General features: G+C 36.3%; 2 protein-coding genes across 2 annotated transcripts in view; one reads left to right on the top strand and one right to left on the bottom strand.

Annotated features, from left to right (window-relative positions):
- Window positions 1-8,782, top strand: part of LOC101858145 (endothelin-converting enzyme homolog) — a gene marked incomplete in the record, with an annotated part of 64,792 nt that extends 56,010 nt beyond the window's left edge. The window contains 4 exon segments of the mRNA XM_035973201.1: window positions 124-189; window positions 813-908; window positions 2,025-2,101; window positions 3,238-8,782. Of these exon segments, the coding sequence (XP_035829094.1) occupies window positions 124-189; window positions 813-908; window positions 2,025-2,101; window positions 3,238-3,337 (339 nt within the window).
- Window positions 8,783-13,190: 4,408 nt separating this feature from the next.
- Window positions 13,191-26,250, bottom strand: part of LOC101857690 (myosin-2 heavy chain) — a 31,942-nt gene continuing 18,882 nt past the window's right edge. The window contains exons 21-34 of the mRNA XM_005111446.2: window positions 25,348-25,440; window positions 24,770-24,919; window positions 24,174-24,305; window positions 23,428-23,601; window positions 22,890-22,988; window positions 22,543-22,677; window positions 20,193-20,356; window positions 19,547-19,640; window positions 18,669-18,804; window positions 17,816-17,907; window positions 17,227-17,295; window positions 15,773-15,975; window positions 14,695-14,773; window positions 13,191-13,943 (exon numbers count right to left, since the gene is read on the bottom strand). Of these exons, the coding sequence (XP_005111503.1) occupies window positions 13,881-13,943; window positions 14,695-14,773; window positions 15,773-15,975; window positions 17,227-17,295; window positions 17,816-17,907; window positions 18,669-18,804; window positions 19,547-19,640; window positions 20,193-20,356; window positions 22,543-22,677; window positions 22,890-22,988; window positions 23,428-23,601; window positions 24,174-24,305; window positions 24,770-24,919; window positions 25,348-25,440 (1,683 nt within the window). The 3' untranslated portion in view covers window positions 13,191-13,880. The remainder of the gene's footprint in view (window positions 13,944-14,694; window positions 14,774-15,772; window positions 15,976-17,226; window positions 17,296-17,815; window positions 17,908-18,668; window positions 18,805-19,546; window positions 19,641-20,192; window positions 20,357-22,542; window positions 22,678-22,889; window positions 22,989-23,427; window positions 23,602-24,173; window positions 24,306-24,769; window positions 24,920-25,347; window positions 25,441-26,250) is intronic.

Genomic DNA, 26,250 nt, shown 5'->3' with positions numbered 1-26,250 from the left:
TTAACGAGTTTCCTCAATGTCGTAATAAAACAGCTGTTTTAATTAAATGATGGGATTATTTGGAAAAACTTAACTTTCATTTCAAATTTCATATAACTTGCACTCTCATCTTGAACTCCACAGATTGATGGTGACTTCACTTTAGATGAAAATATTGCTGATAACGGTGGCATGCGAGCAGCTATGTTTGTAAGTTGGGATTTCTTTGAGTGAAAAGAATTTCTCTTGTTGTTGTTGTTGTTGTTGTTGTTGCTCCTTTGCAGTTGTTGTTGCTGCTGTTGCAGTTGTTGTTGCTGTTATTGTTCTTCTTCTTCTTCTTCTTCTTCTTCTTCTTCTTCTTCTTCTTCTTCTTCTTCTTCTTCTTCTTCTTCTTCTTCTTCTTCTTCTTCTTCTTCTTCTTCTTCTTCTCTCTCTCTCTCTCTCTCTCTCTCTCTCTCTCTCTCTCTCTCTCTCTCTCTCTCTCTCTCTCTCTCTCTCTCTCTCTCTCTCAATGTTTACATAATTTGACCATTGTTTGGTACTTCTTTATCCTTAGGAGCTTTTGGCTAATCAGTAACACTACTTTGTATCTAATGTGTAATTCAGCTTTGTATATATTCAAATTGGGTAGTATCAATACATAATCTGCTCTCTTTGTTCTTAATACTAGTCTTTCATTTGAGAATACTTTCCACATCTAATCAGAAAAAAACCCAATATTTTGGGGTATTTTTTTCTTGCTTCACTTTATAGTTTAATCATGTACGTGTTTTAGTATATTTGCAACGGCTTGTTATCTTTATCCGTCTAAAACTCAACATTTTCTTCGCCAGGCATACCAAATGTGGATTGACCAGTTCGGAGAGGAGCTGGACCTCCCAGGTCTGAATATGACCATGTACCAGATCTTTTACACCAGTTATGCGCAGGTATAGTCAGATGCCTTAGATTTCTTTTGGGAAAACAAAGAAAAAGAAAACCTGTCTTACGCACTGCTTGGTGTTTCTGCTTACAAAGGCAAATATTTTGAAGATAATGTAATAAAATTATGTTTGCTATAAACCGGTATGTACTGACAATGTGTGTATCAATGCTTGTTGTGCTCTTGGAGAAAGAGTGAGAGACAGACAGACAGACAGACAGACAGACAGACAGACAGACAGACAGACAGACAGAGATACTTAATTCATTTAGAAAACTAAAGATATTATTTTCAGATTATTTTACAGCCACCATTTTAAGTTCAAACTTACACCAAGAAGTAGGCCTATATCAGTGATTTTTTTTTTCAAGAATGGTACCTTTATAGTGTACTTTTCTTTTTGTTTCCCACTACTGAACCATCACTGAAGTTGTTCAAAGGGTGTCAATCTGAAAGTGAAATAAACTTTGAATTTTTTTTCTTTTTTTTTCTTTCTTTTTTTCCCCCGTGTCCTGATTTTGGTGCCCGTTTTTGTTGGTTACGTAAAAAGAAAGTAATGGTGCAGATTGTTATATGAAAGGGGAATTGTTGAGTCGGTAATGATGATGATGATGATGATAATGCTGATGATGATGATGATGTTGTTGGTGATGGTGACGGTAATGGTAATTGTGATGGTGAGCATGAGAATGATTATTTATGTTGGCGAAGATGATGTTCTGATGTAGGAGATGACGTGCGTATTAGTCATAGTGTTAAGTTTGTTTGGTGCTTACTCTAGATCCCCGCCAGGCTGTCCTGGGGGGCAGGACACAACCCTCATTCCCAACTCCTTGCATAGAGTAACCAAAAATTTGGATATTATTTGGATATAATTCATCATCTTCATTAAATTTTGAATTTAATAACGATTTTTTTTGGCGAACAACAAACATTTCATTATGTGACTGAATTTGTACTTGATATAAACGGGGGGAGGGAGAGGGATGGCTCAAAAGTTCACATGTATTGAGTTTTGAGTTAAAGGCTTAGATAATATGAGGATGTACTTGGCTCACAATAAAACATTTTTAAAATGTAAAAATACAGTGCATGCAATTCTTGTTCCAACTGCAATCTGCAGATGTACTGTAGCAAGTGGACAGATGCTGGGCTGTTCCTTCATCTCCTCACAGACCCTCACAGCCCGGGCTCAGCACGGTAGGTTTATAATGACCTTCACCTCATACTTTGAGTCATAGTTAAGCTATCTGTTCTTTGGCTTTGTTACTGCATGTTGTTTTCTTTGGCGGTTGGTTGCCTATTGTTGTTGGGTGGTGTTTGGGGATGTTCGGGTGTAATTTTCTATGATGGATTGTTGCTGTTTTTCCTGTTTTGTTGGCTGGAGGGATATATAAATAAACTGATCTGAATTATGTTGAAATACAAGTGTTTCTTATATTTACATTTGAATATCATGTCCTTTACATATTTTCAGTATTAATATTTTTTTCATGATATTTTCATTTTCGTTTGCTCAGAGAAAAAAATAGATTTGACGTTAGAGTTTTATTCTTAAGGAGCATAATTATTTATAATAAGGAGAACAAACAAACTCAAGCTTGCTTCTAAGAGTATTTGGGGCTGCTATGGAATTATTTTTTTTATATTCAGAGCTAAAAATCAAGAAGCAGAACAATTTGTTTCAATCAGTCAAGACAAACTAAATATCTTGCCAACTGATAAAGTATTATTTTTGGAAAGATATATCAGGCACATAAAAAGAACTTTGGTTAAAGTAAAGTATTACCCTTTGTGTCTTCATGCATCACAAGGATCACAAGCAGCTGTTTCCTGTTGTGGGTGGTTGGCGGGGGTTCTAGTATGGTTTGCTCCTTCTTTCTTATCAAACATCTATCATCTTTATCTCTCCTCCTTCTTTTTCGTGTCTGTTACTCTCTTGTAACACCTCTAATCTTCAGCTTTTATATGACCTATTGTGTTGCAAGTGCAGTAGAACTCTTAATAAATCTAAAACTGTTTCCTGTTCTCAAAAAACTTAGCTTCAACCTCACTGTGACCGGCACAGTGATCCTGGATGTGGCGCACTAGGTCAAACAATTTTAAAAGCGGAGAGCAGCAACTTTACTTTTACCAAAACTTTTTAGTATATACGGGAACGAGAACTATATTGAAAGTTGTAATTTTGTAAACTGCTTAGCGTAAATTTGTATCTTATTTCTTTTTTACATTGTCCCTTCTTAATTTAATTTATTAGCTCAACGATCATTATATATATAAGTATATTGTCATATGAGCAAGTACAGTAAGCTAATAACTTTCTGTCTATTTTACAGGGTAAATGGAGTCTTATCCAACAGCCAGACGTTCAGCTGGGCATTTAAATGCCCACTAGACAGCCCTATGAACCCAAGAGTGAAATGTGAAGTGTGGTAAAACAGTCCCCTGGATCCGGAATCAGTGCGAGAAATCTATGGTGTTTCAAAGGGATCCATTTATTTTTTAACAATTTCAAAACTGTGCAGCTACAGAATTATGGCACGTTTATGGAAATAAAGTCAGCTTTTTGTCCTGTTCGTTTATTTGAGCTTTGAGCTGAGCTTTATAGATTACATGAATCAGCAAAGGTGTAAAAAATGCAGAATGATATATCAGTCTTTATGAGTAGTTTGACAAAATTATTGTTGCTACTTGTGACTGATACTGACAGATAAATCTTGAAATAATATTTAATGAAACTGATGACATCCATGATATTTTGGCAGCATCATATTGTTGTCAACATGATATTAGATTTGTCTTATATTTTGAACAATGATGGAAATTTTAAACAATGATAGCTCTCATGTTTTAGAACTGAATAAGGACTGAAAGTCTAATATTACTTTGATGTGAGATATTAAAGTTTTGAGGCTTTTCATATGCTGACATTAGAAACTATCCCCTCTGTTTTGGCACATTCCAAGTAAGTGGGCTGGATTTTTTTTCATTTTGTGTATAGTATGCTTTGTTTTGTCTTGATGATTATGGTGTCCGTACATTGTTTGTTGACTAGGTGAAATGGGTCCTGTAACAAACAACTGCATGTATCTCTATGGCATGGCCTTTGATTTGCAGGCCCGTTTGGTCGATAAGACCCTAATCTAGGACTGCTTCACCATGAAGTGGCAATATTTGCCATCTTGCTGTTCTTGTACTAGCATGTCACCTGTCATGATGTTAATTTAGAGTATGCCAAGCCAATTTTGTCTTGTCACGACTGAATAGAAAGATAGATAATGACTCGGGCAAGTGGAAAAAGTACATAGAGCACAGACCTTGAGTCACTCTAGAAATGAGGGCATCAGTGACCAATTGTGCAGTGAAAGATACATAAACTTTCTCAGTTTGAAGGTGAATTATGAAAAGAGATGATTTAGAGGCTGAAGAGTGTGTACTACATTTTGCGATTTGTCTGAGAGAGCCGCTTAAAGTGATTGTCTGCATACTGAGGAAAAATATTTCTGATTTCTGCAATTATGACACTTCTGCTGTCAAGCAGGACGAGGGGGAGGGGGGGGGGGTTCCTGGGAAGCATGCATGACCAAAGTGACCACAGGTGATGGACCTTGCTGTGTTCGTTTTCTTGTGTTGCAACAGCAGCGTACCTTGTGTTGGCATTTATGTATTGAGCTAGTTGATGTGGTGAACAGCACAGTATCCACCCACGCAACACACTGGAGAGCTGTTTCATCTTCTGGCATAATGTGGAGAACTTTATACAGGTTCAGTACCTGTGGTGCCAGCAATTTCCTCTGAATGTCTTTGCTGTGACGCCCACAGAGTAGGCCTTGGTGAGGTTATGATGCTCTCAACCTGCCAAGTCTCAGTCAGCCCTCAGAGAAATGATCGGAGTGATAAATTCCTGTTTCAAACCCTGACAATGCTGCTCTAGATTGTAGTTGGTATGGAGAGAGTCAACAAGCCTTTTGAAACATATCCCTGGCTTCAGAACAGAAATCTTCAAGGTCAGCTGTGGCTATACTGTCTAATATGGGATGGGGATTAAAAATTCAAATTCTTTCAAGAACCAAACGAGCGAAAACAAATCTGCTTTGTTGAACCGACCTTCTTGCTTAATCCTCGCCTTTCAAGGTGCAAGGTGTCTCATGTGAAGGTGTAACTCTATAATTCTTTTATCTAAAGTTTAAAGAGAGAGTTGGCTCTGCTGCATGAGGAAGAATTTCCTATAGAAACAGAATTTGTCTTTCTGTCATGGTTCTGCACACACTGAACAAAGTAATTTTTTTCAAAAGTTTACTTATCAGGACTTTTGAGATTTATTTAAATACTTGAAAGACATGAATCCCGCCCTTTTCACCAATTTTGTAGTGTCCTTTTGTGGGTTCATTTTGTGAAACATTTAAATACTGTGTTCCTGAAAATATAGTTCATATTCTTTGATTTGATACATTGACGCACACAAAACTTGTATGCATCCTTTCATTCTTGGTCTCTACACTATGCCTCGTGAAAACAAACTGAAAGTGCTACCGAACAACAAATCACCTGTAAGGCCATTGTGGTGCCACTTTCAGGACTGGTGTGTCATGTTTTCATGAGAACAAAACCAAATTTGAATGTAGACACTGACAATAATAGTGTCAATAGAGCACCAACACGGCAACCATAGTGTCTGAGATCAGAAATTACCCCTTTTTTGTGTAGAAGTTAGAAAAATGTTAAAATGTTCATGTCCAATTTTTTAAAACCATCTGTATTGAGATTTTTCTTTCCTGGAGAAAACACACACTGCTATTACTCTCGCTGTGCTAGCAAGCTGTAATAACTACAAGAAACCCTGTATGGGACTGGATCATGTATTTCAAATTTTTTTGTATTGCAATTTCAAAATATTGGAGTGCTCTTATGATTATGTAAAAAAAAAAAAAATCAATAGTAAATATGTAAGCTATGTGGAAAAAATAATTACATGCATGCCCTTTTCATTTCTCAGAATGAAGGGAAAGTTGTCTGTTGCCTTTTTCTCAGACAGCCTTCGGCACAGCCTTTACAACCATTCTTTCCCTTTGAACCTCAAAGTCTCATTGAATGTGGACCCATCTTTGTCACTGTTCAAAGAGTGGGGCTTTATGCATTTAATGTGATTTTGAAAACCAAAGGATGGAAGGCTTAAATGTAAATGTTTGTGTGTGATCTGATAAGATAAGAAGCCATTTAAAGACTTTTGTTGTACGAAAAAATAGTCTCTTATAAATCTGAAGCGAAAAATAATTGCCCAAAACTTTGTCACTAAAATTCAACTTTTAATGAGTAGTCAAGATTGATCTTCTAAGAAGTGGCAATGTCAAGGTACCACTGTATACTTCAGTTATGTGTCCTGTAGGTTGTTTATTATGAGACACGTAATAAGCCTATATTATGGAGCTCGATGCATGACTACTGAGAAGGAGCTTTGCGTAACATTGTGTCGTATATTTTAATCTGGACTCCAATGGAATTTACTTTTTAAATGGCTTTTTATAAAAATCTGCAAAAGTGCCTATTATGTACTTTCATGTCATGATCTTCATCATCCACTTAATGTGGATTTTTCTCTTCTTAAGATGTTATTATGTAATACTGTTGTTCTCATTGTTATGTTTGCTTTAGGGAGTTCACTTTTTTACACAGATCTGGAATTACAATCACTTCTTTTTTTTAAACTAAGAAATAAGCGTAGCAGCAGTAATCCTTTCGCCTTCTCAGAAAAGCAGACGAGTCAGCTACACTTACTGAAGCAGGCGACAGCAGAATGATTCACTCTCAGTCTGAGTATGCCAAGAATTTCACTAATGTGGCTTCAACTGAAAGTCTGCAGCTTTGGATTTTTCCTTACTGTCGGTATGATAGTGTCAGTCAAGGAACAGCTTCAGCAGCTCTCATGCATTCAACTGTTGTGGTTTTCTTTGTGTTTTGAGTTGACATTTTACTAAGCACAAAAAGGCAATGTCAAAACTGTGCCTGTAGTTGTTGGGGTTTTTTTTGTTAGAATGAGAGCAAAGAATGAAAGGAAACAAGAACGAGGTCATATACTTAGAAAAAAAAGTCACATGAGCTCATTTGAACATACATTTTAATGCATGTTATACTACCTTTGAAAGGATCAGCTGTTGACTATCTAGTCGGCTAAATCACTGGTAGTTTACAGACTCAAGATATTGGGGGGCAATTTAGACTTTTCCATCTGAACTTTTTCACCTTTTTCTAGATGCGTGAATCTGAGCTTAAGATCGATTTGAGTAGATGTACTTACTATTTCTGAAACAAGTGGGTTTTGGGGTTTTTTTACCAAAAACTTTCATTATACAACACTGCACATCTTTGCTCTCCTCTCATACCAAGATTTGTTAATATCTTTGTGTACATGTATAAAATACATGTGTTTCAATGAAGAGGGCATGTTTTTGATAATTAACTATATGAAAACAACGGTTATAGTTATTCACGGCAAAATAACATGATTGCGATGCCAATGAAATTACAACACAAATGACATGCTGAAGGAATGCTCTGAAACTTGGAGACTTTTAAGGTGTCTCATCCTTGTGCATTTTTGATTTCGAGTGATAATGGAGCTTGCACAATTTCAGCCTGGCAAGCTGATGCTATATTTTATCAGTGTTGCAAAACATCAATATAACCATCTGAAAGCAAATTGGATGGGAGATTAAAAAATTAGAGTTGCTCATTTTAAAAGGCAACTGTTCTACTTGCAGCCGAAGAAAAATGGTACAAATTTCTGGCTAAATGCTTTTCGGGCAAAATGCTTATTCTTTGAAGCTGCTTGCTATCTGTATAAAAGTTAAATCAATCATTCACTTTTCATTTGCCAAAACTTTTACATCTTTTATTGTTCATGAGAATCTGATTTTTAGAATGAGTTAGAAAAGGTCCATTGCCACATTTAAAGATATATGCTAATTGCATACCTCATCAAAGTTTGCAAAGTTTCTTTCCCATGTTGGGTCATATTAGAGTGCTGTTAAGTGCTTTCTATAGATTTTAACACAAGAAAGTTGGCTATTCTGGTAGGGATGTCTTTTTCTCACCTTATCATACGTAGAAGCTGGGCTGGGCTTTTTAGGGCCTGTGTTCCATCACCCGCCTCTGTAATGATTTTGTTATGGCTTGTAGCATTCATAAATCAAAGTGCAATTATGAATATTAGCCATTACAATTTGCATTAAGAATTTGATCTAAATTTATAAATGGGAAAATCTGGAAGTTTTCCTGGAGGAATTGTCTGAGGCTGACATATTTAGGGAAGTTTATGAAAAGGTAAAAAAGAGTTAGCCTAAGGCTTTGAGCACAAACTAAGAGCTTATGTTGTGAGCAGGAGCTCAATTCTTTTTGGGAAGAGTTAATTCATTCAGAGCTGTTAATGAACATGCTCATGCTGATATTCTTTTAGCTTTTATGCTAGAGAAAGCCATTTAGAAATAATTAGCATGCATATATGAGCTTAGTAGCAAGTAAAATTAGCAAGTAGTCATAATTGATAAATGTCATTATGTTTGCATTAATAATTATATAAATAATTTATGTGTTCAGCTTAATCTGCTATGACTGTAAAAATGCCTCTGGTCAAAGACATATCTGTGATTTTGTGTGATAACGTTCAGTATGGTTTCATTATATCTTGCTGCTTGCCTATTTGATTTTGTGCTGCTGCAAAAATTAAGTTGCAGTCTATCTGTGTGGATTGTGGGTACAAAAAAATACAAAAGTGTTCAATGGAAAAAGGAGATTCAATAGATCAACAGCCACAAATGAGGAGGAAAGAAATGGGTAGAAAAGAAACTGAAAAAAAGGGAGAGTTGAAAAATATTTTTTTTAAAGGAGAGAGAGAGAGAGAGAGAGAGAGAGAGAGAGAGAGAGAGAGAGAGAGAGAGGGAGAGAGAGAGAGAGAGGGGGGGGAGAGAGAGAGATGGGGGGGGGGGGAGAGAACTTTGGACTTGGAGAGAGAAAATGTGCCATGGAGACAAAGTGAGTGAGTAAGAGTTAAGGCAGGGGAGTTTCTAAAGGAAGACTTGTACTACTATCTTGTAGCTGTGTCTGAGAATATTCTTGGAGAAAGAACACAACGTGAAAACATAGCATTTGCAATCTTTTGAGCCAATCATCAGTTTACAATTGTTATAAAAAGTAAAGAAACAGTGTCAGGGTACTATACTAGGTACGTAATTAATCAAGGATTATGTTTGACATTTTGTCTTCCACAACGAATTGTGTAAATACACGCTGACTACTGTTTTCCATTATATCAAGCATTCTTTGTCATTTTTCCTTCAGACATTCATACTTCATTTTACCCATTTTTGAAAATAAATTAAAAAGCTGAGTCACTGTTCAAATTTCAAATGAAAATAACACTTTGAATAATTTGAAATAAATATTTGGAAACTTATTCCCTTCTTTTATCTTGTTTCTTTACATGTTTTTTCATGTGCTTGTCTTATTTTTACTGACAATTCTGCGTACTTTTCAAGAAGTCACTTTGAGTACTTTGAGTTCTACATTGTTGATACCTTTTTAAAAATTCTTTTTATCAATTTGACAAAATCCTAGGGTTTGAGAGTTGATTTGAAATTTGATGTGGATGGTTGAAGGGTGCCACTTCTTTGGTATCCCTCTTTTGTTTCTGTCAGTCTTAATTTTACCCAGCACTAAATGACCCTAGTTGTGTTGATGTGCTTCTGGTACCTAAAACACAACAGGTGAAAGTTGACCTGTTTTCTGAAATTCCACCTGAGGTAACTCACCAAGCTTGTGGTGTAAAGCTCAACAAAGTTCTCCTTGTATGTTGTTTAAAGAAAAATCATCAATAGTTTCCATTTATACCTTAAGTAGTACTTGTGCTTATTGTATGTGAGGTGTGCTGACAAAATGACTTACTTCCCGCAATCCACAAAAGGGGATACTGGCCAAAAATCGACATAAAGGTCAAATTTGTAGATTTTTTATCGATGCCATATTCTTTAACTATAACCTGTCTTTTATTATTTCATACTAATAAATTGTGGAAACTTCACCTACAAGTAAGTGTTATGTATCTATTTCCTTCATGCTTGAATCTGAGAAGTAACTCGTTTTGTCAGCACGCTTCATATATTTAACTTTAACATTATATGCCAGTTCTAAACATACTGAGGGTTCTTTTTTTATCCCTGCCTATTTTTTTTATTTTTTTTAGGTGGTTATTTTTCTTAGTGTAGCTATTTTCACACCCCCATCGACATAATTAAGATCATTTAGGTTTTGTGCTTTGACCCATCCAGTCAGGGCCAACCTGGACTGAGAGGGATACAACATCCCAGCAGAAAGACCGAAATACAGGTGCTCAATGAACATTCTATCAAATGGGGAATCAAAATCAGGTTTCTCACAAGCGACAGCAAAGCTCCTAACCGATACGCCCGATGCCTGTCCTGTTTATTTAACCAATGTGACATCTGTAAGTACAACTAAATAACCTGGGGATCAAAAAGAAAAGTCCAAGAGCCACTGGAACAACAATATATTTAAAAAACTTTTTTGCCTTACACTACTTATCATTCAAGTAGTGTTCTTGAGTTTTCCACCTCTCTTTACATAAGAAAACTTGTGCAGCTCTGAAAAGATAATGTATATATATATAGCAGAACACTGCTATGGGGACATCTGCTTGGTCAGCCAAAGTCAGGTGAAAAGGTAAAAACCAGCACGGCTTTTGGGGACAAAGTTTTTCAATCATGTGAGTTCTGTTCTACCATAATGAGATAAAGATAAACATTATGATTACCACCAGCTGCGGCTTAGAATGGTCGCACTCTTCCACCGCCTCCCTCCCCCACACCTGGAAATGTATGCTATTGGTGACAAAGAATAACACAACATACAAAAAGCACACGACAGTTCACATAAAGTTGCCAGGTCACACATCACGTTCATATAAACAATTTTTAATAAACAACATTACTGATTGGTAATTCTCTTTATTGTCATTAGTTTTATCAGCGATGAATCTGGAGTATTTTTTAACAAAGAGTCCATAAAGAAAGAAAATAAGCTTAGCAATCCAAAAACAATATCTAACGGCAAAAAAGCAGTTCCATTCTTTTTTGGGCAAAATATGCGAATAACATTAACTTTTCCTCTGCCTCCACTCTTCAAGTTCCAAATATAATGACAAAATCAAGGAACAAAAGGTTTTTTAAAAAACGTGGCATGTACTATGGTTTGTCTCAAGCCAAAGAGAATTGTCATCTGTGAGTAAAAATTAATCAGATACAAAACTTTTTAACCCTTTATATTATAATTACAAGAGAATGTCAGCAACTGGTAAATAAGAAAACTTCAAGCACATATATTCCCCTTGAATATGTACTACAGTAATCTAAGTCAAGTATAGCTTTTATATCCCAGATGGCAAGAGATGCAAAATTTGCCATTTGATGTAAAGATATCAATCATTTTCTGAGAAAATATTACTTGACTTCCCAAAATTTAGCCTACAATTCAAGAGACGTTGGACACCTGAGACCACAAACTCACACTAGCATCTATGCTGGTACAAAAATGTTGCAATCAAGAATTAGTGTTTAAGTTAGCTTAGTTAGTTTGAATTAAATTGCACATCTAAGTCTCAAAGGAAGTAAAATCAAAAGTATAAAAATGCATGGAGATTTTGATTAAGTACTGATGTATACAAAATGATACATTTCACATAAGACATCACAAAAAGCAAAACAGCCTGCACCCATGTAAATTCTAAGCAACGCTGTTTAAAAGGACGGAATTGGTTTTATGTATCACAGTAAAACAAAAAATATATTATAGTATGTGGTCCTGCCACATCTTTGTCAGTAAAAGATCACAGTATATCTCAACATTGTGTAAGTCCAGAACAGCAAGATAATAATCTCAATGCAAGAACAAGTAAACAGACTTTCCGCAAACTTACAACAAACCATTTGCAACAATTTCTTTATCAACAACAGCAATAATTTTCTTTATCAAAGATAGCTATGTAAAATAATGATGAAACCAAAGACAATAACATCGATTTTGTCCATTGACACACACCGAATAAATGAAGAAGAAGAAGAATTGATATATTCATAACTTCATCTTAAAAGATCCTATCACAGATGATCTCTAAACAACATAGCCGTTAAAAGTTTCTCTGAATGAAAACAAAACCCAAAGTTTATTAACAAACTTTGAAGTGCTTCTTAAGTCATAAATACCCAAATGGACTACTTGCATCACTTGATGATCACAAGAACACTGTACATGCCACTCAGCAGAGAACTAGCTTCACTGCTTTTCAAAGCAACACAGGTGCTTACAAAACTCTTTATTAACCAATACCAACATTTTTCAGCAGTCAAAATATAAAGGTACTTAGCCAAGAGTTGAAAAAAATATTAACTTTTTTCTCTTTAATGTCAAATTCGGGAACACATTTAACATCACATCATCATAAATAATCAAAATTCAAATTTTTACTTTCCAAGACAACTGGAATGGGAAGGGGGGTGAGAGAGAGAGAGGGAGAGAGAGAGACAGGCAGAGAGAGAGACAGAGGGGGGGGGGGAGGGAAACAATAAAGTTTCACAGCACATAAGTAAATCTGACTAAAATCAAATACCTGGGATATAACTTTACCAAAATGAAATATTTGCAAAAGTTGAGTGTTTTATGCTGATTTGAAATCAAGATGATAGAAAATAAAAGGGGAAATATGGTTGAACAAGCAGTCAGAAATAGTCCTAAAAGCCTGTTATCCGTTTGAAAAGGATGCTTTTCAGGGAAATTGCTGTCAGATTGCTGTCCTTTTTGTTTTCACAGTGTTCCAGAATCTGACACAGATACATTTTCCCTGAAGCCTATTCTTTCAAGCCCAACTTGCAAGACTTTTGACAACAATTTCCTCCAATGCCCAACATTGACTACATACCCTCATCAAAGAACATTTTAGAAATACTCTGACATACGAGTACTTTAGCATGGCATAAAATCAAGAAATACTCTAACATACAAGTACTTTAGCATGGCATAAAATCAAGAAATACTCTAACATACTCTAGCATGTCATTAAGTAAAAGGACAAAAGCGTAACATTTGTTGGATTATCAAACATCAAAAAGCCTTTCTTTCTCCTTATTCTAAACAGAAACAAATTGCAGTCCTTGATTGTACCTGTACAAGATGATTCACCATAATCGCTTGCAGGCCCCTTGTGTAGCAATAATTTAAGTTTTACTTACCCCCCCCCCCCCCCCCCCGACACAATTTAGATCACTTAGGAGATGGGCTGTTTTGATCCAGCCTGGCTGAGTGGGATGCAACATTCAAGCAAAAAGAGAGATACTCACTAAAAAACTTCCCCACTCAAGGAATGAAATCATGTCTTTTTTGTGCTTTGTATAACAATGGACAGCCAAACTGCTACACCACACACACACCATGGGCCCCTTGTGAACAAGTTGTGAAGTTAACTTGTGTAAAAAGAGGAACATCAACACAGTAATAATCATTTAGTTTTAGAAAAAAGCAAGACTGATAGGGAGGAGGGGGGAACCAATGGTGGGAGATCAAAGTAGTGATTATGAAGTAGAGCCTAGCAGTGACACCCTCCAACCACCTCCATGATGAACAAAGCGTATGAAGTTTTGAAAACTTAAAGCCAAGCATCAATGATTTTTCGGAAATAAAATTAAAATTGTTCACTTAACAACAAATCATTATTTGTTACAGTAAAAGAACAATAACAAATCCAATATTGCAAAGAGCACACTGCCCATCAGCTAAGTTATTTGGTAAAGTATGCTGATAACCAAAAGGGCAAAGGAGTAAACATCATGTAGATAAAGGAAGGAGTTAAGGATTAAACAGTTTTAACAAGTCTTTTTTTTTTCTGGATCCAACAAAGTGACAGAAAAGTGTTCACTGCCTAAGCTTCTTCCTCTTCCTCTTCTCCGGCCACAGCTTCTCCTCTCTTCAGCTTGGAAATAACCTGAAATGTGAAACGCGAAAAAAGAAATTAAAGCAACTTTTAAAAACAACACATCTCTATACTTATACTAGAATTACAAAGCTTTATCTGCTCAGTAGGCCTACCTAGTTTTGAGAAATTTGAAGTTAAGGATTTTGAGTTTCACAACATGTCAAGCTTTTTCAAATGCAATTCTTTTAATATCTTGATAACCACTCCGAAAAATCTTACGACTTTGATAGAGCAGACAGAACTTTGGGTATGTGACCTCATGGTCTTTGTAACTCAGAACATCAGAAAATGTCAGAACTTTGTGATTCTGAGATAGTTATATGTCAAAGTGCAAAATAAATTAATGATAGAAACTAAAACTTCAGGTAAATTGAAAAAGAAATATTTTCTCAGAAACGCCATCCTTTTCTCTGAGTATTTACTTTCAGTAAGAATTCTACACCACTCAAAAAAACACCAACAGGTCATAGTTTCAAAGATTACAGGTATTGTTAGAGAGTAACATACAAAGAAAAGGAGGAGAGATAAGGATGATAGATAGGAAAGAAGGAGCAAACCATACCACAGCACCCACAAACCACCCACTTCTTTAAGTATGAAACACAACACTGATGGTATTCTGAGATAAGGATTTCAGTACAGTTGAGTAAAGGAAGAAAAAAGAAGGCATACAAAAAAATAAACCTTTCTATCAGTACAAAACATAATAATATACAAAATAATACATATAATATAACACCGATAAAGATGTAGGACTTACAGCCTTGAGGCGAGCAATCTCTTTGTTATCAGCGTTCTTTGAAGCATCATTTGTGATCAGTTTGACTCTAGACGCATATCTGGTGAAAATATAGTAACTCAAGGTAAAATATTTCTCACAAACCAAGGAGCAAAGGACAAAATCAGAAAACAGTTGCTGTGTAAACAACTAGTGTATTTACTTAAGTGTTTATGCTAAATATTCCACATAAAATATATCATCAGTGTACATACTGCATGACTCAGTGGAAACTTGACAAAATACTATGTTCTGAATGCACCTTCCCTATTGTTAGCATCTGGCTAACCTAAAAGACAGGTATCCATTTATGTTGGGTGAATCATAAAGACGGACTGTCAATATAAAGAATGTATAGTCCTTAATCTCTCTCTCATTCTCCCAAATATAACATCAATGTAAAACACAGCATTATGGCTCCCTCGTGACTTACCGCATACTCTTCATCACATATACCTACACACACACGCACACACTCAGCACACACAGCACACACACACACAAATACAAACACACACATACAAACACATACACACACACACACACACACACACATACATACACACACACACAAAGATACACTCATGTGTGCACACATTCATCACATCCATATCTTAATCTGGGAATAAGAGTTGTGATTTGATTTTCTTTGTCTTTGCTTTGACTTACTGAACGGTCTTACCAGAAGATAAGCACTGCTTGTCACTAAAAACAAAGAGCCCATCTGCTTAAACCTATTCAAACGCCCTGGCGTCATTTTGTACCCCGGGGTTGTATTCTTCACATTTTAGTATACTTCTAGCACAAAGATCTCTTTGAAAACTTTCAGTATTTCTCAAAAAATCATTTTGACAGACTGCTATGCAAAGCATACCGATCTGATTAACAAGTAAATTTCCTTTTTGGAAAGTGGTGGCACAGAGTTCCCCACGTCATATGGATACGATAGTAAAACACGACGTACGGATAGGGTTAATAACGATTAATAACTGTATTTATGTAGTGTATATCCAAACTCTACAGAATGCTCTATTCACTTTACAACATGTATTACACATACGTCAAAGAGATGACAGTCTCATCCACATTGTAGTCAGCTGGGGAGATGTTGACAAACATGAGAGTCTTTGCATTTCCTCCCAAGGAATCTTGCATCAACATGGTGAGTTTGTTGTTCCTGTATGGGATGAAGGACTGTTCACTGGACAAAGCAGAGATGACGTCACCCAGAGCTGACAGCGATTTGTTGATAGACATCGCTTCCTGAGGGGAGACAGATTAACAAACAAATTTCTCTCATGCATTGTAAATTTTGCAAACTAATAAACTAATAAGTGGTTCTTAAAACTAAGGTCAAACCTTCTCTTAAGACCACCTTTCCAAGACAATAATAACCTGTACAAATGGCCACTATCCACTCTCCTCTTTGCATTTTTTCTGTTACAATGACACTGTCAAAGATGACCACCTGTCTAAGCAAACAACTTTTCACCTCGACAATGAGTAGCATTGACATGAAAGTTTTGATAGTACGGTGAACAGGAGATACAAAGACTGTTCCAGGGAGCCCTTGAGGTTCTATAGTATTGCTTCAAATGAACATGAACATTGAGATAAAGATATAAATAATAAATAGCATTGGTATAGCACGTATCCCAACTCGAAAGCAAGCTCTATGCGCTTTACGCTATATTATTACCCCAGCAAACCATAGAACACTCACAAACATTCTCAGCTTCCCGGGAAGCATACAGTGCAAGCAGCTGGATAAGCACTCAAACACTAACAAACTGACAAGATCTTTCACTGTCTATAGCTGGGTACCCATTTTCACCTGGGTGAAGTTGGAAAAATTCATGTAAAGTGCCTTTCCCAAGGACACAACGTCAGCCCCGCGGCTCAAACCCCCGAACCTGCAACCTCACAATTACGAGTCTGGTAACCTAACCACTAGACTACCGACGGCACATTCAGACCATCAAAGCGCAAAAAAACCTCAACTCAGCCCACCGTGATAGTCTCACCACAGCACAGGAATGGCAAAAAGATCCAATCTCTACCCCAGGATGCTTAATGAATTGGGACTTGACAGCCACACTCAAATCCACAACAAGAAAAATAAAAAGATTGCATATATGACACCATCAGGTCAATGGGTCTACATGTACTACTGACTGATACAGATTCTTGATAAGCAGATAATATAAAGCTCTTACATGTACCACTCTTAGTTTTAGTAAGTGTTTTACGGCACTCACAACACAATAAGGTCATATAAGTGCTGAAGATTAGAGGCGTTACAAGAGAGTAACAAACACAAAAAAGAAGGAGGGGAGATAAAGACGATAGATGTTTGAAAGGAAAGAAGGAGCAAACCACACCAGAGCACCCGCCAACCACACACGTACCACTCTTAATAATATTATCAGTGCAGAAAATAGGAAGAACCAAAAATGGTCAGCTCATCTTCCTTAGTGCTGCAAATCAATTTTTGAAATTATTTCATTCTCTCACCTTCAACTGCTCTGCTGTTGCTCCTGTCTTGCCCACTCGCTCGCTGCCTGCCAGATCCACTAAGCTGAGCTATGGTGAAGACAGATCAAATTGAGTGTAAAAATAAGGCATAAATAAGACCAAAAAGCACCCACCAAAAAAAAAGTTATAATCCACCAAAGACACACAGCAAATGCCACAATGTATATTTTTCTCTTCATCAAATACACAGTAGGCTACTACAATGCACACTTGGTTCTCCCATAGCCCCCCCCCCTCTCTCTCTCTCTCTCTCTCTCTCTCTCTCTCTCTCTCTCTCTCTCTCTCTCTCTCTCTTTCTCTCTCTCTCTCTCTCTCTCTATTTATCTATCTATCTATCTCACTCTCTCTATCTATCTATCTCACTCTCTCTATCTATCTATCTATCTCACTCTCTCTATCTATCTATCTCACTCTCTCTATCTCACTCCCTCTGTGTTCTGGATTCTGTATGTCTGTTTCTGCGTTCGTAAAAAAAAATTTTTTAAAGAAGTAAAACAGGCTCTCATAGCCTCTGCACTTGTCCTGCTGAGAGTAAATAATACTGCTACATAACTTCATTCAAACTTACTTTTCCTTTCATCACAGTGCCAGTTGTCTTGTTGGTGGACTCCAAGACTATACTGAGAATCAGATGTGATCTGGAACTTTCAGCATTCATTTCTGTGGGCAGGCAAGTCCATTTGTTCATTATGAACTGTTTTAAACAATTTTTAAAAATTCATTTTCTCACTGCATAATCTGTGACTGCTGTAAAATACCTTTAATTTTGTGTGATTTCTTTGCTTTTTTAAAAATATCTTTGCTGGGTAGGTGGGTACATCTGTCATGCTTTTAAATTCTTAAAACAATTTACACATGACTTACAAATGTGACAAAAATACAGTCTGCAAACATTCCCAAACTAATCATGAATAGGAGGAAGAAATAGAATGTTATACAACCTTCTTGCAGAAAAAAAAAACCAAAGCAACATCAATGGCGCAGTCAAACTTAAGCATAAGCTTCAGCTTTTAAGTCATAATATGTGAGGCAGCATGGTGAAATCAGACGCTCGTCAAAATAACGAAATCGGAGAAACAGGCATTTTTCCGCCAGTTTGGAAATTTTCATCAAATTTTTATTTTTTTGGCTTAACCTCTTTTATGTCCATACTCATTAGCTACTGGAATAACCAAACTTTGGCAGCCATTTTCTAACTAATTTCAACAGTGAAAAAAGGCAACCTCACCTTCAATCGCAAATATCTTGAGTTTTATTCAAGATATTTGGACGTTTATTTCATTGGAAGCAAGGCAAATAAATCATCTTTCAAATGATACCAGTAACTCCATATGCCAAAAAATTTACGAGCGCTTGATTCCATCGCATCGTGACAAATACAAGATGTATTTTTTAAAAAGAGTACAAAAAGGACCACAAACTTGTTGAAGCAGTGTGCCTGTTCACAGATCCTTGTTCAAACAGTGTATTCAGCTCTTTAGCATCTGAGGCTGGCTTCACTATAGCTCCATGAACAAACACGAGCCCTTTTTTGTCCTTCTTAATTTCCATTCTCTCCTGTGATGTGAAAAAAACATAAAAACATTACATTTAAACCTTCTCTAATAGCCACATGTCTAAGACAATCACCTGCACAAAAGACCACTTTCTGCTACCCCTTTACGTTTTTTCTCCTTTACAATGACTCTGTCCTAGACGTCCTCTTGTCTAAGACAACAACAACTTTTCTCCTTTACAATGGGTGGCCATCTAGAACAATTTCAAGCATACTTCAATATCAGAGGCAATTCTGTGTTTTCTGTCTTCTCGTATTGTCACTTCACCAATTTTTATTTTTTTTAATCGATATCAAATGAACCTTTTTAACAGATATGGCTCCTTATAAAAAAACAACAACAGTAATTTATTTAATTTGTTGCTTCCACCGGGAATAAATTTCATTCGTTTCATAAAATTTCATAATAAAACTAGGCACCCTTTAAACTCAAGTATACAAAATGAAAAAGGACTTTTCAACAATACAGTCATAACCTTTCAACTTGAAAAGTTAAAGTCACTGCTGGCATTCAGAAGAAATTGGCTGGGTTTTGAAATATTGCCCCATTGAAAACTGAAAACCAACGATCACAGGAAAAACAGACATAAATAACATTTTAAGTTTTTTAAAAAACATGGGGCCACCCTCTCCATTTCTTTTGCCTTACATTGCACTCTACCCATATAACAACTCAAACCTAAAAAAAATAGTGATAACATTAAAATTTAAAACTGCACAAAAGATTTTATAATGTTCCCATACATCATCAGAGGTCCCTGCTTTTGCAAATAGATCAATCAGCTTGTCGTTGTAGAGCTCCATCATGTAAACTGTGACACTCATGCTGAACTTTGACCTGTTCACACAAATACACGATCGGTCATTGCAAAACATAACTGAAAGACTTTGTGAAAGGGTATACTTCTACTATCCACTAAAGCAACTATCAATTAAACAAACTTTAAGAAAAATTATTCAAAGGTTTCTATGAATCACGGCAGAGCTTTCGGCTGAAGGCACTACACATACCAGTTATTGAACTGAGATAAAAGACAACGGCGGTTGTAGATGAGATGATATTCCTTACGCTGACAGAATGAAATCAGAGAGAAAAGAAACAAAAAGGTCAAGCACACATATCAAGAGACTTTACTTTAAATGTCAGCCCCTGATTATAAGGGCGGCTTTCATTTTCATGAGTAGCCACAAAAAGAGCATAATCAAGGTGACACACCAGCCTCAAATTGTATAGAAAGACAAATCCACTTCAAAGATGTGGCATACTTATATCAGTATAAATAATAATAATAATTTCTGTAACACGCACTCCTATATGATAGAACTCTAGGCACCAATGATTTTTACTTTGTTAGTTTAATATCTCACATCAAAATTTGTTTGACCATACTTGTTTTCTTCTGCCAGTTCAAAAATTCTTTCAAAAGCCCTTGGAGCAATTCCAGGGAACTTCTTAGAGCTGTCTCCGATCATAGTGAAAGTCTTGCCAGAGCCTGTCTGACCGTAGGCAAAGATACAGACATTGTATCCATCCACAGCAGACTGAATTAAGTTCTGCGGACACAAAAAAATTTGATCAAGAAAATCAGAAATTGTTCCAGCCATCAAAACATGAGTAGTAACACTTTCAAATCTTGCCGGAATAAATTGGCTAAATTTAGCAGTAACATGAATGAGCAATCTGTGCTCTTGGAAAACCAAGCTCACAATAGCTTTTCAATATCTCTGACTGAATAAAACAGTGTGATGTATACCCCCAATATTGTTATTGAAGTTTAATAGCTTGTTAAACAGAACATAGGTACTCAAGTTAAAAGCAGATATCTTACTGATGGCCCATAAAACTGCCCGTGTGCCTAGCCAATGGTACAGCAGTGAGCGAGACCCCATCCCCAACCCGGCCCGCCTCAGTCAAAACGCATATGGAAAACAGCGTTTACTACAAAAGACTTTACTATTTTGAAGATGTTTCTAAATTAGATGCTGGTAATGACAAGGACTATCCTTAGTAGGATATGGAATGTGATTCTGACAATCATATGAATGTTAGTAATGTATCGCTCAGGAACTCAGGCAGAGGGGCTCTATAGCCTCAGGAGGTCAGGGCTCAAAATGTTAACCCCCTGGCAAGATTCCAGGCTGACAATACATATTCCACAAACAAAAAAAGGAAACATTTATATATTATTACTAAATTGTGAAGCATTTTGTCACATTATGCTACGCAAGTTTTAAAAATTGAAACCATTATTCATGTGAATACTATGTGACAGTTCCTCACCAGTGGAGCACTATACATGCACAAAGAACTAATTAATAATAATAATAATAAATAATAAATAATAAATAGCATTTATACTGCGCATTTCCATTTCCTAAAAGATGCTCAATGCGCATTACAATGAAAAAGACATCACATCTTAAAAATTAATCGACACAAATGTGTACGTAAAACAAAGTATTATACATATAATATAAATGCATATGTGTAAAATTTTATACCAGAAAAACAGTCTTGCAGTGAGGTTGAAAAAGTGTTCACTAAAAATATACAATGCAATAAAATTCACGAACAGTCAAAATAAAGTTGAAATGTGAGTAACTAGAAACATTCATTAAAACATTAATTCTATACAGATAGAAAAACATTTCCGTTCTATCTCTCTCTCTCTCTCTCTCTCTATCTCTCTCTCTCTCTCTCTCTGTCTGTCTCTCTCTCCCTCTATCTCTCTCTCTCTTTCTCTCTCCCTCTCTCGCTATCTCTCTCTCTTTTCTCTCTCTTTTCTCTCTCTATCTCTCTCTTTTTCTCTCTCTCATTCTCACTCGCTATTTCTTCAGTCTCACAGTCTGGCATACACATGCATATATATCACAGTAAATCATTATGACAGGTGTGCTTTTGTGAATTAAAAAATGCTTCAGCTGATTTTTGAAAATGGAAATTGTTGGGGCAGATCTTATTGTATATGGGAGTTCGTTCCATACCTGGGGACCAAAGAACAAAAAGGAACGCTCGCCGTATGTTTTGTAATTTTGTTTAGGAGTTTTAAGAATTAGATTGTCAGAGGCTGATCTATGGGCTCTGGGTGGATTATATAATTCCAGGAATTAAAGAGGTTCACAATAAAGAACTGGTCTCCATGTTGGTTTAATAAGTCACTTTACAAAGCCAGCTCAGCATTTTCACACCAAAATACCACTTCCAGTTGATAACCTCCAGGTATAGTGTCACAGCGACCAGCAGTGACATCTTACACTTCTCAAAACAGCAGTGAGTCACAAGAGGGAAAACCACATTGTTGTATAGATTTGATGGTTTCCTTACCACAAATTCACGTGTCCAGCTCTGCACAGCTCAATGCCCAATGAGTCTACAATTTTCATTCAAAGGTTGAATGAAGGCTGCCTGTCAGTTGTATCACTATTTAAGGACACACAAGTCATGACACCAGAAGATCTTATATAGGCAAAGTTGTAACCTTTTTTTTTTTTCAAAAGTACTTTTACTTCAAAGGTTCAAAGACCTATCTCAATACAAAGAATTATAAGTGTAGAAGACTCAATACATTCCCAAAATAACTTCTTCACAGCTAATTTGCTACTTTTGATATCATCTTTTTCTTTCAAGAATTTAAACATCACTGACGTACTCTTTTGTCCACACAATAATAAACATTATCATAAATGCCATGCTGGATCAACAAATACAACAGCAGCAGGGCGAAATATCAACTACTCACATTAGTGTCCTCAAACACGGACTCTTGAGAACTGTCCTCCATAAACACATGATCATACTGGAACTCCTTCAGCCCTCTCTGGGAGGCCACTGATAGTGTGTACTCATCCGCCGATTTTAAAACAGAGACGTTACCCTGGAATTATAACAATAAAATTATAAATGAGACAAAACTTTTTACCATGAAGTAGGTGTTCACAGCAAACTTTAATTATCTTTTTATTTGTCACAACTGTAGAAACAATTGCCATTCTTAAAGTAGATATTAATTAATCAAACTAAAAATGAATGAGAAGATACAACACAAATTTGCAGAGTTCATTAATGATATTACAGATTGTTACTTACCCTGCCACTTTCAGTAGAGCTCAAAGGTCGAGCTCTGCAGTACACTCGGATTTTTCCCTTCATATCCTCAACCATGTTGTAGTATTTCTTACGCAGGACCTGTTGTTAAATAGTGCAACATATGAGACAAGGGCACATCTCAACAGATGAAAATACTTCTAACAGGAGGTAAAAGTCATATTGAAATAGAAGTCCTCCCTTTAACTTTCTATTAACAAAACATTTGAATTCCAATTATAATAGATTATCACACATTTGTTTTCTTAATTCCAGCCATAACACACATCTTAATCAAGGACAAGTTTTTTTCTTATTCACAAGGGACCTGTTTAATCCAACTTCCCTCCCCATCTCTACAAAGATTTATTAGACATTTTCTATATAGCTTTTCCTAAAATTGCAAAAATACATTTTTAATGTAGATTCTCCTGTTTCTTTAAACTACACATAATGCATACAGCATAGTCCACTCAATCCCACCTGCTCTATCAAAAACACAGAGGAATGAAAACCTAGAGAAAAGAAAAAACTGGCTTACTCTTTCACTGTTGAAATTCTCTGTCAGTGTTTTGTTCTCATCTAATAACTTCTTGTTTTCTGACTCCAAAGCCTTCACTTTGCCAGCAGCCTGAACTCCTTCTTTGGCTGCTATGCCCAAAGCAGCCAACTCAGCACTGAGCTTAGCAACCTGAACATCTGCCTTGTTCAAGTCCTGTGTAATAACAGACACAACAAAATATGTTTAAGTTAAAGCGACAGCTTCTGTATCTAATTTATTTCAAATAAAAGGATTGCACAGCTTCACACTACGGTAACTCACTGTACCGGCCTGTTAATTCTACCTTTCTATCTCAGCTGTTAGGGGCAACCTGTAAAAGTCCCTATTCAGACATTTTAACATTTTCTTTCTATACTCACAAATGCATTAGTTCATATACAAATGTCATTCCCTGTAACTGTAATTTCCAAAAAATGGCAAGACAATATTACTTGAAATTTCTGAAGTATCTCAATACCAAAAAATACAGAGTACACATTTTTTTAAAGTACCTCTTACACATTAATAAAGTACCTGAAAGAGCCCTTTGGCTTTATAATTGGACTTTGAAAAAATGGGCTAATCAGAAAGGTCTTTGTGCAAATATCATCTCCTTGACCACTTCAAAGAACTCTGTATTTTTAGTTCATCTCTGTGTAGTAAAACACAATCAATCCAAAGAGAGAAATTATTGAATGGAGATTTACAGTAAAAGACCATAAAAATGAAGATGTAATTGTTCTCACCTTCTGCAAAGATGAAGCCTCATCTTCTTTTATCTTGAGATTCTCATTCAGTTTGCTGTTCTTAGCACGTTCCATATCATATCGTTTCTCCAGTTCTTTCAAGATCTTTTCATGCCTCTTCTGTACATTTTTCTAAGAAAAAAAAAAGAAAAGGCACATAGCAATATTGGAATTTCAAAAGAGATTTGAAATTTGGCTAAAGTTCAGTTTCCATCAATATTTAAAGACTTCTTAATTGATTTTTTAAAAATGGAACAACCAATCATCAAACATAAAAAGATTTCTTTCAACCCTGGGGACTAAACATCAACATCACAGAAAAACGTTTTAATTGAATATAGCAGATTCCTTATATCAGCTTACAACCAATACAACTGTGAAGTACAAACGGCATACTTAAAATTCAACAAACCACAAAAATATACTCCAGACTGAATCAGAAAAATATGAACAACGCTCAAATACCTCTCAACTGTACAAGATAGAAAGAGCTCCCAAATGTCCCCACTTAAACTTTACCATTTTCAGGCAACCAATATTAGCAACTCAGTCAATTAAATCAACAATTTTACCACAGGCTGAGAGGCCAAACTTACATCAGATGCTGATCCCCCAACAATAGCTGCACCTCCAACAATGGCCTCTCTCTCCAGCTGCCGAATCTTGGCGTTGAGCTCTTGGTTTTCTCTCTTCAGGCCAGCAACGTCTCCCCTGCCTTGAGGACCTTCACCAACCTGAGACTTTTGCTGCAGACATACATTTGAATGAATAAAACTCAGACAAACATATAAAAATAATAAAACTTTCAGACATATATTTCAGACATATATTTAAATAGAATAAAACTTTCAACCACACAGTTGAATAAAATCAAATTTTCAGACATACATTTTAGTGGAATAAAACGGTCAGCAAGGCTGACAGCATGCAGGAACTCAACACTTGCCCGGGGGTCCTTGAAAAGTGTCAGGCATATATATATGATGTTATACACCATTTAAAATCATGAAGTGTTTGGTCAGCCTTAAGACAGGAAGGAACAGTAGCTAAGCAGAAATTGAAGAAATTGAAAAAAAAAAAAAGTTACCATGAAATTACAGTGCTGCACTGATGCCAGGTAAGCAGTGGACAACACAAAATCAATCATGTAGAAAAATAAAACATAAATACTTACCCGTGTAACTCGACCAGGTTCCTTTCGGCTCAGTAATTTTGTCAGGTCTCGTACAGCCTCATCCTTCTCCTTCCTTGCAACTTTAAGACGCTCCTAAGATAACGGATTTAAAGAAAGAACTATATTCAGTCAAGAGACCAAGAGAACATTTCTGATATATACAGACAACCTTCGCTCATCATAATACATGCGTACATTTTACAGCATAAATCTGAGAAGGGGTTGCCTTTAGTAAGTCCAATAAATTAATCACTAAGTAAAAGCATTAAAAAGATTAAAAACTGGACATTTCAAATATAAAACAATATAAAAACATAATAGCACCAACACATGAGCACCAACACATGAGCACCATACGGTCCCAATACTGGTCTCTCTCTCTCTCTCTCTCTCTCTCTCTCTCTCTCTCTCTCTCCCTTCCTCACCCACGAACATCAGACAAGCGTACACAGGTACTCAAAACGGCAGAGATACATTATAATAATATTTATCTCCCACCTCTATTTTGCCCAAAGAAATCAACCTCTGAATGTGCATGTGCCGCAATACTCTTCCCACTTCCAAGCTGAGCAAGGCCTACTTCCAAAACCCTTGTCACTTCATCTCTCGCGATGTCTCATGTAAATCTACGCCTGCCAGATTCTTTTTTTTCCTGTCTTGGAAGTTCTTTTAAGGCTCCCCAGCCAACACTTTCTAAGTTTTCCCTCCTCTTCTTTGCTTCTTTTCTGCGTTTGATATGAGCATGCTTTTCTTATTACGTTCTTTATATGTGCCAACTCATCGGAAATGCCATCCTCCCTCATTTTTTCCCTCCCTTTTCCCTCTCTTTTTCTCTTCCTATTTCTCTAGATCTATTTCTCTCTCTCTTTCTCTCTCTCTCTCTCTCTCTCTCTCTCTCTCTCT

The sequence above is a fragment of the Aplysia californica genome, unplaced genomic scaffold (genome assembly GCF_000002075.1).
Source record: "Aplysia californica isolate F4 #8 unplaced genomic scaffold, AplCal3.0 scaffold01059, whole genome shotgun sequence".
Lineage (NCBI taxonomy): Eukaryota > Metazoa > Mollusca > Gastropoda > Aplysiida > Aplysiidae > Aplysia > Aplysia californica.
The sequence above is the reverse complement of the archived record's forward strand: the minus strand, read 5'-3'. Positions and strand labels throughout refer to the sequence as shown.